This window comes from Montipora foliosa, chromosome 6 (genome assembly GCF_036669935.1).
Source record: "Montipora foliosa isolate CH-2021 chromosome 6, ASM3666993v2, whole genome shotgun sequence".
Lineage (NCBI taxonomy): Eukaryota > Metazoa > Cnidaria > Anthozoa > Scleractinia > Acroporidae > Montipora > Montipora foliosa.
The window spans coordinates 11,441,777-11,458,884 of NC_090874.1; the positions used below are offsets into that span (position 1 = coordinate 11,441,777).

Consider the following 17,108-nt stretch of genomic DNA (forward strand, 5'->3'; position numbering starts at 1 on the left):
TTTGAAAGCTAACGCGTGACAGTTTCTGAGAATGCTATCGACGACTTACGAAAGGGAAAAGCCTTTGACTCCAACCAAGGGATTCGGTCTCCATTGCCTTTCTTGAAGCCATATGTGAATTTAGTTGACACATAATTTTCTTCTTTAGTCCGGCGTCAAAAGGTTTTTCTCAGAGTACACCGACGCAATGAAACTATCGAGCTGTTAAGTGTGTTTCTTTGTATAAGACACTCACCTTCGTTTATTGTGGACGCATTCCCTGCGAGGTTTTTATTTTCGTCAAAATACCATGAAAGGGACTCGTCGTTCAAACCGAAACGCAGAAAAAATTCGTGTTGGACGTCTTTTCTCTCCCATGGCCTATCTGCATTCAAAGTGCCATTTTTGCAGATAATCAGAGGGCCAATAAGACCTATGGAAAATGGGGTACACACGTTGGAATTTCCGATCGTTATGTGATAACGCGATTTTCGTGAAATTATTTAAAAGAATCTACGTCTCAGGTAAAAATGGGCTATTTATTCCTTCCTCGCCCCTGATTCAAAGTTGAATGTTGTTGCATGAGTGTCATCAGTTGAATTGGGGTCAACCTAGGGACATAAGTGGCATGACATAAAGAACAAAAGGTGGTTAGGAGAAGAGAGTCGCATATAGAAGTGCTCCAATGTAATTTGTCTAGAATTGTCGTTCCAAGACCAACGCCACAACTCGACCGCACCTCTTTACTCGCCGCCCTTATTTTTCACGCGATTTAGTGGACATCGCACTTTATACACAGTTACTAAATTCTCACCACTTTGTATGTCTCTGGTCCTGTCGACATTGGAGTGATACATCCATGTGATACACGGGGGATCGTTGTCCGTAGGAGCAACAGCTTCCGGTACGGTCCATCTGTAAAGGTAGGTTTGATTGGGCATTATTGCGTCATCCGCGGTGTCATTTCCGGACGTCCCATCCTGATATCCGGCTCCTTCGTTTGCTTTGTCGTAGAATACACCGAGAGGATGGATACTGTAATTGTGGCTTCCCTGTGAAAGATATGATAATATGAAGTCAGTGGTGGTGAAAGACTTCCGTCACGGTGGCTCAAGTAGTTTTCAAGTGAGGACAACAAAACCCTAAACAACGTTACTACGTAAGAAGTATTTTATATTCGAATCTTTTCCTAAATTATTTCAACAAGAAAAGCTCAACTGCAGAAGTAAACGAAATAGTTTGTTCGTTCAGAGCGTTCAGAGCGAGTGAAAAATACGTTTGCAAACGAATTCAGTACGTGCTATTCTGCAGGGAAATCCTTGGCTGATCAGAAGTCGAAATTAAAATTTATTTGCACCCTTTTAGTAGAAGAGGAAACACAGTTTCCAGACCTTCCGCGTCCTTATTTTGGCGACATAAGACGATAATTAGCTATAATTTTACTGCTGAAAATTATACGCCGCTAATAAGCCATTTCCAAGTTCATGCCTACCTAAAGCGAGTCTAAGTGCAAAGTTTTTCTTATGAAAATTAGTTTTCATCCATATTTAAAGCATAACTAATTATCATCACTAAAACTTCCCACTTAGATTCACTTTGAAGAAGCGAAAGACATGAACTCGAAAATGGCCTATTAGATGAGATATTCAGAGCAAAAGCCGGCTCAAAGGCCGCGAACTGAAATGCGACAAAGCTAGATTCGAACTGCCTCGGTTAGACTGGAACAAGAACGTTCGTTCATCTATTATACTTCAGTGATGTCGCAGATGAAGAACAAAGTGCAGCGTAAGCGCGCGGTCCTTGGTTCGAGCTCCGTTCAAGCCTGGATTTTCTTCAGGCTTCTTTCTCAAGTTGCTTCATTCATTCATGCGATGATCACTTTCACTTAGAATTATAGGGAATTCTATTTATTATCAAACTGTATTAGTTATTGTACAAAAAACGCTCGAAACGAGTACAAACATTCCACGATATTGTACAGCAAGTTATTGTACGTATGGGTTATTGACCAAGAGTGAGGTCAAGATGACTGGATATTGGCCAAGTTCTTTTTTTGCGTGTTTATGGACCGAGACGAAGTCGAGGTCCATAAACACGCAAAAAAAGAACGAGCGGGCATGATGAAAAAAGAACGAGCGGGCATGATGAACCAAATCGCGCGCTCTGATTGGCTATACCCGAGCGGAGCGGAGCGCTCACGGAGCTAGTCATATAATAAACTTGGTTATTGTACAGTAGAGAACCGGTTTGACTAGTTTAGGTGCTGAAGTTTGCCGCCCGCCTGTTACTCACAAATCTGTCACACTTCAAATTAGTCAGAAATAGTTGGATGATAAATAGCTCATTAGATGTTTTGGTGTATGGTATCGCTGAGTATTTCTTCTCGTTGTTTACAGCACAACTCGTAGAACTTCTCAGCGATACTACACACCAAAACATTTAATAAGGTTATGTCAGAAGTGGGTTAAATTGCGAATGATTTTGCCGCGGGTTTGAACCTTATTTCCACGCTCATATCAGTCCAACCGTTCGAATAGAGCGAGTTTCAATTGAGTGTCGTAAAACCAAAACCAAAGTAATTACTTTGGCCAATCAAAAAGGACTGAGACAATCCGGCAAACCAATCAAAACTCGAAGTAATTACACGTAGCCGACACAAAGCGCGGGAAAATGTGCACGCGCGAGCCACGATTGGTTTTGGTTTCACATCTGATTGGTTGAAAAAATGGCGCGAGAACTTTGAACCAATCACTGAGTGAAGTAATCATAAACCAAAGTAATTATCTAATTACTTTCGACACTCAATTGAAAACTGCTCTATTAACTTGGCCAATTGGTTTTGCGATTAGTTCGGATTGGATGAAAATGTGACTCAAGAATTATAAGCCAATCATAACTTGGGGGTAGCGATACAAAATTAACACAATCGTGAAGTTCTCTCTATACTTAAAAATCTCTTAAATTTTCGTCATTTTCTACGTACAAATTCAGAGGAAGGCAATCATAACTACAATAGCAATTTCTTTCGCCTACTACTAGTGAGTGGTGCATTTAAGTGACTGCTAAGAAAGAATCAAAATTCTTCTACCGCAGAAAACCACACCACCTTCACACTCCTTTTAAAACTAATTGAACTCAGTTTCTTCGCGGTGCTCGCTGTTTATTGAGAATGCGATAAAACTAACACAAGAATGTTTATTTGTAGATGGACGAATTACAGGAGACGCCAACTCATACTCAATTACCTTTTCGTAAAGGAATTCCCGACCGCTTCCACATTGTGACAACATTGCGGTCTGAACACAGTCAGACACAGCAGCAATCATTGAGTCCTTCACTTTCACTTAAGCCTATTCGTTCCCAATGGCACATTCGGCATTCAGTTTTTGCCCCACAACTCTCTTATGCAATTGTTTACTTTTGTCTGGCCACTGAGTGAAAGCCAGCAACTTACTCTATCCGCCTGAGTTCATTCTCCGAGACCACGGATTTACCTGGTTTTTAAAGAAGACTTTGATTTGGTCGCCGACTTCAGCTCGAATCACGGGACCAAGAAATCCCAAATGAAGCTTACTGGAAGACCGGTTGACTCTTGTGGTAAAGGTCTCATCAGTGTACTCAACATACAGCGCCTTTTTGTATCGCCCTCCTATTCTATTATCAGCTTGACTGAAGTACGTGGCAGATTCACTGGAAAGAAAAGTAAATCAAGCAGCTTTTCTGAGTGTATGTAGATTTTGAATGATATTTAAAAAAAGGACTGGATTAAGAATTTTCACTACGCAAATGCTTACTCCCAATGAACCTAAGGATTCAGCTGCGCGGTGAGGTTTCTTGCAATGCCTATAAATAGACCTTTCCACGGTTTCTGACGCCATATTTGTTGGGGGGCAAACGCGACTTCAATTAATACAGTGAATGTATGGGATTTTTGCCGAATTCAAACCTCTATAAGTCCGCTACAAAACAGCAGATTTCAAAAATTGTAAAATGCTTCAGTCATTTTAGTAATATCATTCACTCAAGGGAAAATTAGATCATTGCACAAGGCGCAAAGTCTGAAAATTGGATATTAGAAATCTCCTCATGTTGCTTCAAAATTGGCGGGAATTTGTATAGTTTTGATTGCAAGGGTTTATATGAAATTTAGAAATTTCGTTTACGGTCGTTAGAGCTTGATTCCGATCGCCGTAATTCCCGAAAATAATCTCAATGCAATTGCTTTTAGAGAGGTATTCTCGCTATCCACAACTGTCAGACCTTACTTTGAAAGGATTTATAATGGTTCAAAGTCGGCAAAATTCCCATACATTCACTGTGATTTAAGCCGTGCTTTTTCCGCCAACCAACATGGCATCAGAAACTGTAGAAAGGTCTATTACCTGAAAGATAGCTTTTACCTTCCTGGTGAAGTTAAGGGTTTTCCGTCCATGTTGTTCACACCAGAGGGTCCGTAATCCCACGTAACTTCATCCGCAGCCAGATAGTAAATCTTGGTTCTGCTACCACTAACGGTTGGCATAGTAACCTTGTGTCTACAGGGACTAACCCGAAAGAGGGCAGACATTCCTTTATCAAAGAAGTCACTTTTCATACAATTAAGAAGCCAAGTTCCCGGATTCCAAGCTGTCATGTAAGCGGTCAGGAAAGTTGCAGGAAGTAATAAAGCTGTGTCACGTCGGTGGGAACTGATCTGTACTGTGTGGCCATGAAAGGAGGCTAAGAAAAAAAAAACCAAACAACTATTAAACTATTATAGATGACAATACATACATACATATTTAATTGACAACTCCTCATGCCATAGGGGCTTTTCGGGGCCAATGAACACAATCACGACAAAACTGAACATTCAACAACAACTGTTAAGAATTCCAACTGGCCGGAGGCAGTCTAGTTGGCTATTTACAAGTGCAGTTGAGGAAGTCAATGAACAACACTTCGTGGGCGACTTTTTTTCCAGACTGATTTTATGGCCCAAATGGCAGCCGTGTAGTTTACAATCTTAGCTGAATGATAAGTAATTTACACCGGTGCGCCTAGAACAGAATAAGTCAAAGACTACGTCCCCCACGCTTCTCCAACGGTGTGTAGGTTCTTTAACGTCCCAGACAAGTGATGTGAGGCGGACCCTACGGTTTATCATCCTTATTCGAGAAAACTAGAAAGTCCAACTATTTGCGGGTGTAATCACAAAGGCAGCACTATATCTTGAGTGATTTGTTGCTGCGGCCGAAGTTCGAGCTCACGACCTCTTACATGGCACCCCGGTGCTTAACCAACTGAGCCACTGGTTCGTGGTGGAGAAAAAAGTGACTAGGGATTAATTAAAAAAAAAGACAAATATATTATGGACACTTTGCCACAAGAAGCTTTTTGATTGCACAAATTCTGGCTAGGATTACCGAGCTCTGAATTTGTCCTCAGTTGATTAAAAAACTAGCCGCATTTGCCTAATGTGCCACGCCTTTTACAGTGCATCTTTGTGGAGTTGTAGGCTCCTCGTTATGGATGGGCTCCTGCGACAACTTACATTAGAAAGCTGATTTTCTAACTTACAACAAGTTGCCATTAAACGATTAGAGCGGTTTTCAATTGAGTGTCGAAACTAATTAGCGAATTGCTTTGGTCTTGCATTACTTCACTCAGTGATTGGTTCAAAGGTCTCGCAACCCCCTTTTCAACCAATCAGAACTGAAACCAAAACCCATCGTGGCTCGCGCGTGCACATTTTCCCGCGCTTTGTGTCGGTTACGCGTAATTACTTTGAGTTTTGATTGTTTTACTGGATTGTCTCCGTCCTTTTTGATTGGTCAAAGTAATTACTTTGATTTTGGTCTTACGAAACTCGATTAAAAACTCGCTCTATTGACGAAACGGAGCAACAGAACGGTCAAACGACGACCGAGCTTCTGAGCTTCCACGGATCGAGACGCACCAATAGACCAATTTTGAAATATTAAAATTCAGTCCTAAACAAAGGCATCATCTCGAGGCTCTGGGAATAAATGTAATGATTTGTATGAGATTATTCTCCAGAGTCTCGATACGATGCCTTTTGTTTACGACTGAATTTTAATATATCGAAAGTGGGCTATTACAATCATCCCAGCGAGCAACATCCATCCAGCTACATAACAAGTAGGGGTGAATAATTGGTAAAACTACACAGAATGAACTGCACTGCCGTGATACAGCTTTTTGAAGAACAGCCTTCTCACGCGCCATGAATTGTTACAGTGTGCGTCTTGGCCAATCAACGAACAGTATCTCCGTTTAAATGGGCCCTTTGCACTGAGGATAGTGATCACATGGTACAAATTTGCCATACTGGGACGCAAATTGCGCACTGGAACATCTAAAACAAAGCTATTTAATCTAAATTTTCTTTGTTTTAGATGTCCCAGTGGGCAATTTGCGTCCCAGTATGGCGGTTTTGTACCATGTGATCACTATCCTGCAAAGGGCCCATTAAATGTGAAAAAACAAAATAAAGTAAATTAGGTTGCTTGTAGGGTAAGAGCTGGTTCGGGGTGGATCGGTAACCATGAAAAGAACTTACGACTGTGAATGTCACTCCATTCACCCACGCCAATCATATGCCAGCTGATTTTATCACCCTGGTTCATGTCTAACGAGGGAAGATTTCCATATATGTAGCCATTGATTGACGCCATCTTGTTACTCGCAATAAAATTTGGGTCATTTTTTATTGTCTCGGGATTGCCAGAGAAGCTTTTTATATTCTCATCCAGGAGCCAGCTTTCGTTTTCATTAAACTCGGTGAAGAGAATGACAAATTCTTTATCGACCTTTTTCCGTTTGGCATCGTTTTCCACCATAACTCCTCGTTTGCAAATCAGCAATGGGCCTAAAATTAAAGGTAAAAAATGATAGATAATTTATTATTATTATTATTTTGGTAAAAAGCGAAACTACAAAGGGGCTGTGTAACGGCATAAGAATCGTTGTAATTGTACGCGCTAACCAAAATGCTTACAGGAACCCATCATGGGTTCCTGATAGTTACTTTGACCATACCTTCGTAAAAATATTTTTTTCGGAAAGCCAGCCTAGCAACGGCAAAAAAAATGATGTGATGGTATTTCATGAATCTATCAATATAAACGGGAGGCTGGAGGTAAGGAGGGCCGTTAGCCTTAGGTTATTCCAACCTCGATCTGCAACCCCCCCGGTACTAAAGCATCAAAGTTAATTTTCTCAATACTCTGAGTTGTTAGACGACCGTGCAACTCAAATCCTAGGCCTCCAAACAAAAGTTTTCCTACTGTGTGATTGATGTTCCAGGCTTAATAGACTGAGTGCCTAGTTTAAGAAGCAAAGATTCTTGTCGGAAGAAAAAGCAGGAATATTTTATTACCTATCAAGCCCGTGTTAACGTCTTTCGATGAGATCACATGAGAATGATACATCCGGGTAACGCAGTCCTCGTCTGTCGGGGCGTGATCGTCATCGACAAACCACGTGTACAGGCGAACTTGATTGGGCTTCACTGAATTATCTTGCCTTTGCTCTGCATTAGTGTTAACGTGATCGGCATAAATGGCACCTTCATCAGCTTTGTTATAGAAGATTCCATGGGGGTGAACTGTAAAGGGCCTTGTTGCCAGGTTTTTGAAGTGCACCTTGATCGTGTCCCCGACCTCTCCTCTTATTATTGGACCCAATACACCCAAGTGGCGTGGATGGGGTATCTCCTGTGTAAAGGTCCCATCCGTGTATCCCCGGTACAGCACCTTCTTGTATAATGTAGAAACTCTACCCGTACCTCGAAGGGTGAAAAGCTTTGCATGGCTGAAAAGATATTGATTACATATTGTAAATCATAAACTCCGGCGCCCTTGCAAGAACGTTTTTCACTTCAAGTAAGCGAAAGCCATCAAGAGTCTTGATGGCTTTTAAAAATGAAGCGGTATATGCCAATATTACTTATTTGTTTGGATCGAGAAAGACGGTAGTTAAGTCTGTGTCTGTATTTTGAGCACTTGGGAAACTCCCCTTTGCTTAATGTCGCAAAAAGTTTGTAGTGACCTTTGGGGCCAACTGGGAGCTTCAATAGACCTTATTCATAAATGGCAGTCACATTTATGATTCTTTTGTCCAAGTGCAAATTAGCCTACCAAGCCTCATTTTAGAACTTGAATTCTTTTCAATTCATTGTATGGTGTCGAGGCTTGGTCGGCTAATTTGCACTTGAACAAAAGAATCATAAATTGACCTCCATTTATTCAATATCTTGTCAGACAAGTCTACTCGCCATACTACACGCACATATCTATATTAACAGATATCTTTATAAGTTAAACGCTACCTCAAGAAATCTATCTTTCTTAAACAATCCGAAGGAAAACTTGACTCCAAACTCGAGCGATTTAATTCTTGTACTCAATCAAATTTGAAGTGAGGCTTGTTTTACAGCAATGCAATGAAGTTCACATTACTTGATATAGGCGCCACAAAGTCTCCCTTTAACCATGACCTGGGAGTCCTGAAAACGTTTCGCGTCCGAAACTGCCAACCGCTTGTTTTGGAAAGCCGATCTTCTAACATGTTTTCAAGGTTTTTACAAGAAACATGACTGTGAAGTTTGACGACTTAAATGCTCTCCGTTCTTGAGATACAAAAGGAATTGCGACACCCGAAAATGGCCCTTAAAGTTTCGGGACTTTCGAGAAACGGGCCCCAGAACCCTAACAGAAAAGTAATAGATAACGTTCTTAGGCTTAAGATAACCTTATGACACAATGCGACATAAATTATGCATTGTTACATTAATTATGCACTATGACATTAATTATACAGCTGTGTTGGGCATTTTAAATAGGACGTGATTTGTAGTTTCTGTCGAACAGGAGTTGGGATCATTTCCAATTTGCAACATTGTTAATCGTTTCGACCTAAATGGCAGGAAAATGCCGACCTCAAGCCAAAAGATGCCACATCACAGTGGAAAAATGCTGCTCAAATTTTACATTAAAACACAAAGGACACAAACTAAGATACTTGTCAAAACGCTGAGCGGTTTTGAAGATAGAGAATGATGTACTTTTGTATACTCACGTAGTTGTGCAAACCCTAAATTTGGTGATTTAACGTCGTTGCTTTGCAAAGGATGCCAAAGAAACGTACACAAATGCGTGAAACATGTACAGGACGATTATAATTATTCTTCTTTCGTGTTTTTTCTTTTTGGAGTTGTCGCTCCCGTAGCCGTCTTCGTTTCTTAAACTCTTAAATTTCTTTGAGAAACTTTGCTGATTTTATGAACGCATACATGGAAACGGTTAACCAAGATGACATATCCTTTTAAATTGAGCATTGTGATCAGTGACCTCGGTTAATGCAGTAGTATTATCATGCGAGTGGTGGACAGTTGTCAGTCAAAAGTAACTCTGACTGTTTAGTCACCGCAAAAAAGAAAAACGAAATGGCTTGCCCCATAGCAAGGACACTAAAAGTGACATTACCTTTCAGTACTGAGAGGTACTCCTTTGACTTCATTCAGCCCTGTGGGTGCGTATATCCATTCTCTAACCACGGCTGCGATGTAATATTCACGAGTTTCCGAAATAACCACTCCCGGCAAACAACTGCAAAACACAGTGAAACTCAAAGCAAAATAAAGCAACATAGTTGCCTCAAAATCAGGAAGATACCTCTAGTAATGGATTAGATCGAGCTGTTTGCCAAAACACCGCGCACGACTTCCTAATATGCATGCCCTGAGGCGTTAAGTATGGGTATGTATATTACAGGTATGCAGGCATGATTTTCTTTGCATGAAATAATCTTAGTCATTAAGAAGTGTAAGTTCTGGCAGTTTCTTATTCACGGTATTGTATTCAGGGATGGATATCGGAATATAATGCAATAAGAATGCCCAAAGAAGAAAAAGAAAGAACCAGGAAGGTGCTAAGTTCTTGGGCAAATCATGGATGCAAATCTGAATGCAGTCAGAATTTCTTTCTTGCGCTATTTTGAAGGAAGCCACTTTAATAGCCACGAAGCCAAGCAGCCGTGTAGCCCCTTTTTTGAGTTATTAATATCCCACTTTCGATATATTAAAATTCAGTCCTCGTACAAATCCTTATATATATTCCGCAGAGCCTCGAGATGGTACTTTTTGTTTAGGACTGAATTTTAACATATCGAAAGTGGGTTATTGAGGTTACTTGAAACCTTCGTCGATTTCCTCCACAAAAAAAAAAAAAATGTACAAGGGCTCTTTTTAAGAAAGCCGCGTAGACACGTAGTCATTGTTTGAATTCTGGAAATAACAATGATGGTTGCTTCAAACCTTCGTGGGTTTCCTCCACAAAAAAATTAGTCATTTCTATTGCGTACTTTTTCGGTAGGACAGCATTCCAATTTTAATGATTGGGCTGTTTTTTCGATGGAATAAATGTAGATCTGTGTTACCTGTGTTTTTCTGCGACTAGGTATGTATGACAATTGCGGCGGATAAATTTGAAAACACTTTGGAATAGTATTCGCTTCGGTGAAAACAAGAGTTAGAACTGACGTCTGAAATTTGTCAAGTTTGTTTGTCGAGTCAAGCACTGTCCTAGATGGCCTTCAAAACACAACTCAGTTGACAACAAATGTGACAATATTCCGCCTTCTTGAACCCCCACTATTACAGTGCAAGGCGCCTAACCGTGGCCACCCATGCAACGGTGTTCAACTTACAACTGTGCGAACTTTGCACCGAGGCGTGACCGTCAATCAAATCACACATCCTGATTGGCCACGGTAAGGCGCATCGCACTGTAAGAGTGCAAGTCCAATATTTTCAAGGGTTCGAACTCAGACAAAAGAGCGAAACTATCAGCCTGATCGTAGTCGTCAAATCTGAACAGAAGCTTTCCCATTGACTGCCACCGAATGCTTCGAACCATGCTCAGTGGCTTACGTGTTACTGTCCTCGTGTAATTTCGTGAATATTCGCCCGACGGCATGAATTGGGTTTAGAATCTAACTTTTAGATCAATTGACTGATTAATTAGATATATGTCTGAAAAAGAGCAAATTTAAGCTCAAGAGGTATTTTAGCTAAGAACCTAGCAGGATGTAGCTTGATGATATTGATAACTACGTGTTAATTGTTCGCGCTATTAAATGGTGTCCTCTTTTAACGCAATTAACAACAATCTCATTCAGATGCAATTTACGCATATTGAATTTGAAAATGTGAAACAAAAGAACTGTCCGGAAATAAAAAAAAGGTTCAATTTTAAGCAAATGAACAATGAACTGTTGTTTGAGTTGTTGAACAATGGTTTCTTTATAAATTTCACTTGGCTTGAATTCTTGAGTTCGAGACACTTCGCTGCGTGGTGTTTATTCTAAGACAGTGAAGACCATTTTATAGCGGTAGGGCGATAAATTCTGGTCAAGACAACCAAGTCAAACAAGCATCAGGGGTCACTGTTTTCTGTTTATCATGAATATTATCACGTCAACTGGAGCTCTAAATTGCAACTTAAGTAAAACTTAGGGCCACAGATTCGCGGTTTGAACTTTCTGTTACTCTCCCGGCAGGCGAGATTCCGCGTTTCTTTATAGAAATTTGAACAAATTTCGGCCTAGATATATGTAGGATCGTCTGAGTGATAATTTTCATTTCGTGTTGGGGCTGGTCGAAAACTCACGATAAGCAATTTGCTTATTCATGACAGGCTTTCGTGAGTGGATAGATAATTTCAAATCCTACAATCCCGGTCAGAATTGTTGGAACACTTCATGGGAATCGGTCCTCCTTTCCTCTTCACAAACATGAAAATAGTTGGTGATTACGCAAAACTCGCGGTTTTTTTCCCAACTTTGGGGTAGCAGAGTATCGTGGAATGTCAAGTGTTCCAACGATTGATGACAGGGGTTGTAGCGCTATGCCTATCAGATATGCAGGCAGCGAGAATCCAAGTTTATTCTAATAAGCTTAGTTTGGTCAGTACAGCTAAGTTATAGCCAGTCTTTTAACTTTCACGTTTCAGTTCACTTGTAAACGAATAAAGGTTTCTAAAGATGCACATCGTTTCCATTTATAATTATGCCACGGACTTAGCCGTACTGGTGGTCAGCTCGAAAGCTCTTCTCCTCTAACCACCGCACACTTCTCTTTTAAGCCATTTATTTTGTCGTTTACTCCTTGAGTTGTCGGGCCAATACGGTGCTAATAAGCAGCATTGAACTGAAGAGGAGGGGGGTGGGTGGGTGTATTGGGGCGTCGGGGCAACATATGCAGAGTCTTTATTTTTAACATAAAGCAATTCCAAGAATGCTTTTTGACCTTTTTCTAGCGCGACCCTCTTCAAGGATTCTTTTCAACTTTTTTACAGTTAAAGCTGGAGGGAAAATTGGCTTGGGAACGTGTTTCCTAATTTTGGGTCAGTCAGTCGGAGTACAAAACAGAAAGAAAGGAAAAAAAAACAAAAAAGCTAAACAAACAGTAAGAACTGAAGGACTTGATGATTGAAATTATAGACGAAACTTGGATGAAGTGATTTTTGCACTTAATTGGACAATATATGCAATTGTGTTTTTATAGACACCTGAAAAGTGTAGGTGGTTTCAACTGGATTCGAACCCATGACCCTCTGCAATGCCGTTGCGGCTGTACCAACTGTGCTACCAAGTGGCACTCACTTGAACGCTGCAGGCTATATTTTCTAGTCCAAATTATATTCAGCTACTCAGTGACAGAGGTACTACATGCATCATCAATTTTTCAGGGTATTAAGAAAGCCTCATCACATGTGATCAGGTCTAAATTCATGATGATGATGATGATGATGATGATGATCATCATCGTAGCAGCCTGTCGTGGGCGACAATGGTTGTCAGTATTTAGGTCTCTTCTGCCGCTAGGAACTCCTGTCTATGTCCAACTTCTCCAAGTCTAAATTCATGACAAGGACGTCAGATGGAAAAACAGGGTCAATTATGGAAAAAGCAAAAAATTATCACAGTATTGTCACCAATAATCATATTACTTTACTGAAGGCATTTTTTCTCGCCTACAGAAATGGATTGAAATTTGAAAAGGATGGCAAAAATGATTGCACAGTTTTCATGCGGATGATTCATCCTTCTAGGATCTGTTAGGTATCTTCTCCTCGATCGAGCTGTTAGAAATGTGCTACTTTGTGAATAACACTACTAACCTATGAATTTAAGGCCATCGTCATGAAACTTTGTGATATGTGCGGTATATAAATCCTATGCCATAAGCCATAAGCCATCTCGTCTGCCTTCCCCCACCCCCCTCCACAAAAGCAGGAAAACTGCTGTGTCAGAGCCGTTTCCTCTTTTCTCTTGGGAACGCTTACGTAAGCTTTCAACGTCCACTAAGCAACCTAAGGGCGAAAAAAAAGTATGAATGTCCGTGCAAAGTCACGAAGTTAGTAAATCAAGAGCTTTAAATTCTGCCCAATTTTAAAAGTTTCTCAGAATTATGTTCTTCTGTATGTTTTTCTTTGTTTAGTTACTTGACAAATGTCTCTTTTTTCAAAGAAACAGAGTCCAAAAGGAGCTTATGGAATTTCCAACGGAAATCGGACAGACAATGGGCCACCGGAAACCTTATTTAGATCTTGGATTTGCATCAAAAGTGCTTCAATCCAACCCGAGCAAATGAGATGACGATGGTGAAAAATCTTTGCACCGTGGAAAATTAGGCAGCAAAACTTTGCCGCGACAGCGTGGGCGATGCTGACACATGGTTGTTGACGTAATAGTATTTTTAGAGACACCGTGATTTCACTTTGCATATTTGAAGTGAAAAATGCCCCGTTGCTATTAACATTTGCAAGTATGAGCTCTGAAAAAATGAAGTACATAAATTTAGCAACATCAGTTACGCCGTGTTGCAGTCAAATCCGATACGTCGAGAACTAGCTAAGCCTACGAATTAAGAGACTTATGCCATGCTATAGCCCTCTGCAACTTGTGAAAAAAGAGAGGCGTGCCGGTTTAAGAATCTCCTTACACAACATTTTATTAAATGATCCGTCGCAGTTTAATTGTTTCCTTATTTTTAAAATTTTGATTAGTTTCTGTTTTCGAAACAACAATTGTGCATACTTCAGTTAGCTATTGTTGATATTTTAGACTTTGTTTTCCTCCTGTAATATTCATATGTTTGCAGAGCTTCGATGGATACCAACTTATTTCCGACACGACTGGGTCACACTTCTTAAATGAAAGTGACTTGGCTTTACTTCTTATCAAGTTGTTTGGTTATGCCTTCGAAGTGTCATTTTTACAAATCGGATGTCGGACTTTTCCCTGGGATATCGGTTGTTGTATTTTTACAGCTTGGATTTTCGCATTTCAAACAACTTCGATGTCGAACGATGAACAATTCGAATGGCACTCACAAGCTTCCGCGTTATGCCTGGCTAATTATAGATAGAACGAAAAACAAAGCAGGTTAGATGATATGTTTTTCACTGATTTCTCTAGGAGGTGTAAACTGAAACAAGTGCCTTTGTACGTGACAAACCAAAAGTTTGATGACTGACAGAAAGACTCAAATCTCAGTGAATTGACAATGACTGCGAAAACCGTACTTCAAAATAAAAAAAAAAATCATTTTGTTCGTGTTAGTATTCCTGCTATTTGAACTTCTTCAGAAAAATCCGGTGACATGTTTCCGTGAAGAAGGCCCTCTAAGAATACTTGTTCGATTCGATTCTGAAACGGTGCCCATGTATGCAACAAAATGATGTCATCAAAGTCACGCACAATGTTTTGCCCATTTTGTTGGAGAGAAAAAAAGTTTTCTTTAAGGAAAAATGTTGTTCGAGAGGAAAATCATGTCCAAACTATGTTGTAAAATTCATGTTGCATGGGAGGGTAAATTTCGCAAGAGCGGTCAAGGAGCCTAAATATGAGGTCTTTGCTAAGAGCTCATGTCAAAACATGACCTTTTTTTTTCTGAAATGGACCAATGGTCTCACGAGATGAAATGTTATTATCGAACCTGTGGCATTAAATTTAAGACTCAACTGTTATAAAGTAATCCTTTGAAGATTTTGGCCATTTAAGGAATTGCTGTTCGCCAGACCGACAAACCGTTGTTGCTTTTGAACGACCCCATTCGATAAAAGAACTTGTTTGCTAGTTTGCTTCACACGCAAGAATGACGAAGAATCGTTTACAGCCGCAGCCGTTCGGAAAATTGAAGGGTTGATTGACGTTATTCCAAAACGTCTTTGTTTACCGAACAACAAAAGGTTGAAGATATCAGTCTTCGGCAAGTTGTACAAACAAACACGGCTGAACGTGTGTGCTATATTGTGGAGACTGTCGAGACTTCACTGTAAAACACAATAGCTGGATTGCATTGGATCATGAAAGATCGTCACAACAGAGCCCAAAGCATGGATAGAAACCACTCCAGACGACGAGGTGGCTACGACAGGGAAATGGATCACGCTTTTACTTTGATTTTCCACAATATCAAGAGATTGCAAGATGGACAATTGTCTAAGAGCGAATCAATGCTTGCGCGCGATGACTTATGCAGCTCGGCAGCAGAGATAACTTCCGTCAACAGTTTACGGCTGCCTTTAAGGAGAGATCTTAGCCGTTCAGATCCTTCGTTGAGAGTCTCGCAAGAGAACACGGGGAAACGGACTGAAGCACCCGACCTGCTGCGTCCAAAATCACATTCTCTCTGCAATGCTCTCGTAAGTCCACAATTGCAAAGACGAAGGGTAAGGTTTTCGGACGACTCAGCGACTGCAGAAGGCCCCAAAAGACAAACCTTAGAAAGACGGTCCTATTCCCACGATAGACATCTATCAGTGCCTTTGATCATCTTAACAAAGGAAGGCTGAAACTTTCCTTTCCATGAGCACGCAATTAAAACATAGATTGAAAGTTATGGACCATTACAAATTGGACACGATATTTTTTAATTAATAGATCTAAAGTTTCGGTCACGGAAAAAAGTGAGAAAGTACTTAAATGTCAGTTTCCTGATTAAGGACAGGAAAGAGAAAGATGAAACATTCCACTAACGTTATTGCACTTGTTTGTGTTATCGCTACGCCCACAGTTAAACGCGATTGCTTTGGATCTGTCGAAATATCTTGCGATGTTCTTCAAATTGAAAGCGCACCGATTTTAGCTTGAACAACTCTCTGTAATATTAATCCAAAGGGCAACCGTGCTACCTAGTAAAGATTAAAGAAGTTCTTAAGCAGACAGAAAGAGCCGTTAAATAAATACCAAATTCTTAGTTGAATAATTTTCATTGTTGTCCATGATTGCTTCTAATTTAACTTGTTTCCGATCAACGATGTCGTCTCTAAGTCTGAATTTATTGAGCCCGACCAAAGCGATGGGAACCACCAACTTATTGAATTGCTTGCTAAATGAGCTAACATGCAAGCTCACAATAACCAAGAGAGGTATGGAGTGTCTTCATCTCTGCACCAATTCATTCCGCCCCTTTATCATTTACTACATTCCTTGTAAACACCTTTGGTTTTTTAGCAATGACGATGAACCAAATTACAACACCTCAATATGATTAACAACAAAACTAGCCGAAGGCGAATCGAACGAAGTCGATGGAATTTTTTACAACATACTCCCTTCGCCTGCAGAGAAAAAAATGCCTTAGTATTATCTCTTACTGAGAATTTCACTCTGTTTCTTTCTTTTTCAAGAATATAACGGATCACAAAGAGGAATAACCTCGCTCCATGTGATTACAACAAGCCATAACATGACCCATAACCGATAGGGGCGCATGCATCCTTATAATAACCCGAATAATTTTATATAATACTAATTGCAGACAAACGCACAACAAATTTGCATTATTGGCAAGCTTCAAGCAAAAATATCAGTTTCGTTTTTTTATATGTAATAGTTCATTATCATTTTTGTCACAATGAGGTCTCTTCTAAACCTTTTCAGGGCAATTTGGTCCACTAAATGCCTTGTAAATCTTGCTATTTATTCAGATCCGTCTTGTTAACTAGTTGAACTTTTGGAACGTCGATCTCTCTCACCCAAAACCACAAAGAGGGTTTATTGGTTTTTTGAAAGAAAACGTTTGCGTCAAACGAAACGCATTGGTATTTTGTATCCGC

General features: G+C 40.2%; 1 protein-coding gene and 1 long non-coding RNA gene across 3 annotated transcripts in view; both read right to left on the minus strand.

Annotated features, from left to right (window-relative positions):
• The window catches only part of LOC138006680 (hephaestin-like protein), a 22,360-nt gene extending 10,907 nt beyond the window's left edge, over positions 1-11,453 (minus strand). Inside the window, exons 1-7 of one of the 2 annotated variants that reach the window (XM_068853149.1) lie at positions 9,468-11,453; positions 7,361-7,794; positions 6,542-6,850; positions 4,380-4,698; positions 3,474-3,669; positions 794-1,031; positions 236-412 (exon numbers count right to left, since the gene is read on the minus strand). In XM_068853149.1, the coding sequence (XP_068709250.1) occupies positions 236-412; positions 794-1,031; positions 3,474-3,669; positions 4,380-4,698; positions 6,542-6,850; positions 7,361-7,794; positions 9,468-9,631 (1,837 nt within the window). In that variant the 5' untranslated portion in view covers positions 9,632-11,453. The remainder of the gene's footprint in view (positions 1-235; positions 413-793; positions 1,032-3,473; positions 3,670-4,379; positions 4,699-6,541; positions 6,851-7,360; positions 7,795-9,467) is intronic. The other variant, XM_068853150.1, reaches the window with a different exon arrangement.
• A 510-nt stretch (positions 11,454-11,963) lies between these two features.
• On the minus strand, positions 11,964-16,269 carry LOC138006682 (uncharacterized). Its single transcript, XR_011123923.1, has 3 exons — positions 15,010-16,269; positions 13,164-13,355; positions 11,964-12,898 (listed from the first exon to the last, which is right to left on the minus strand). It is a non-coding gene; the product is annotated as an uncharacterized lncRNA (long non-coding RNA).
• Positions 16,270-17,108: the final 839 nt, after the last annotated feature.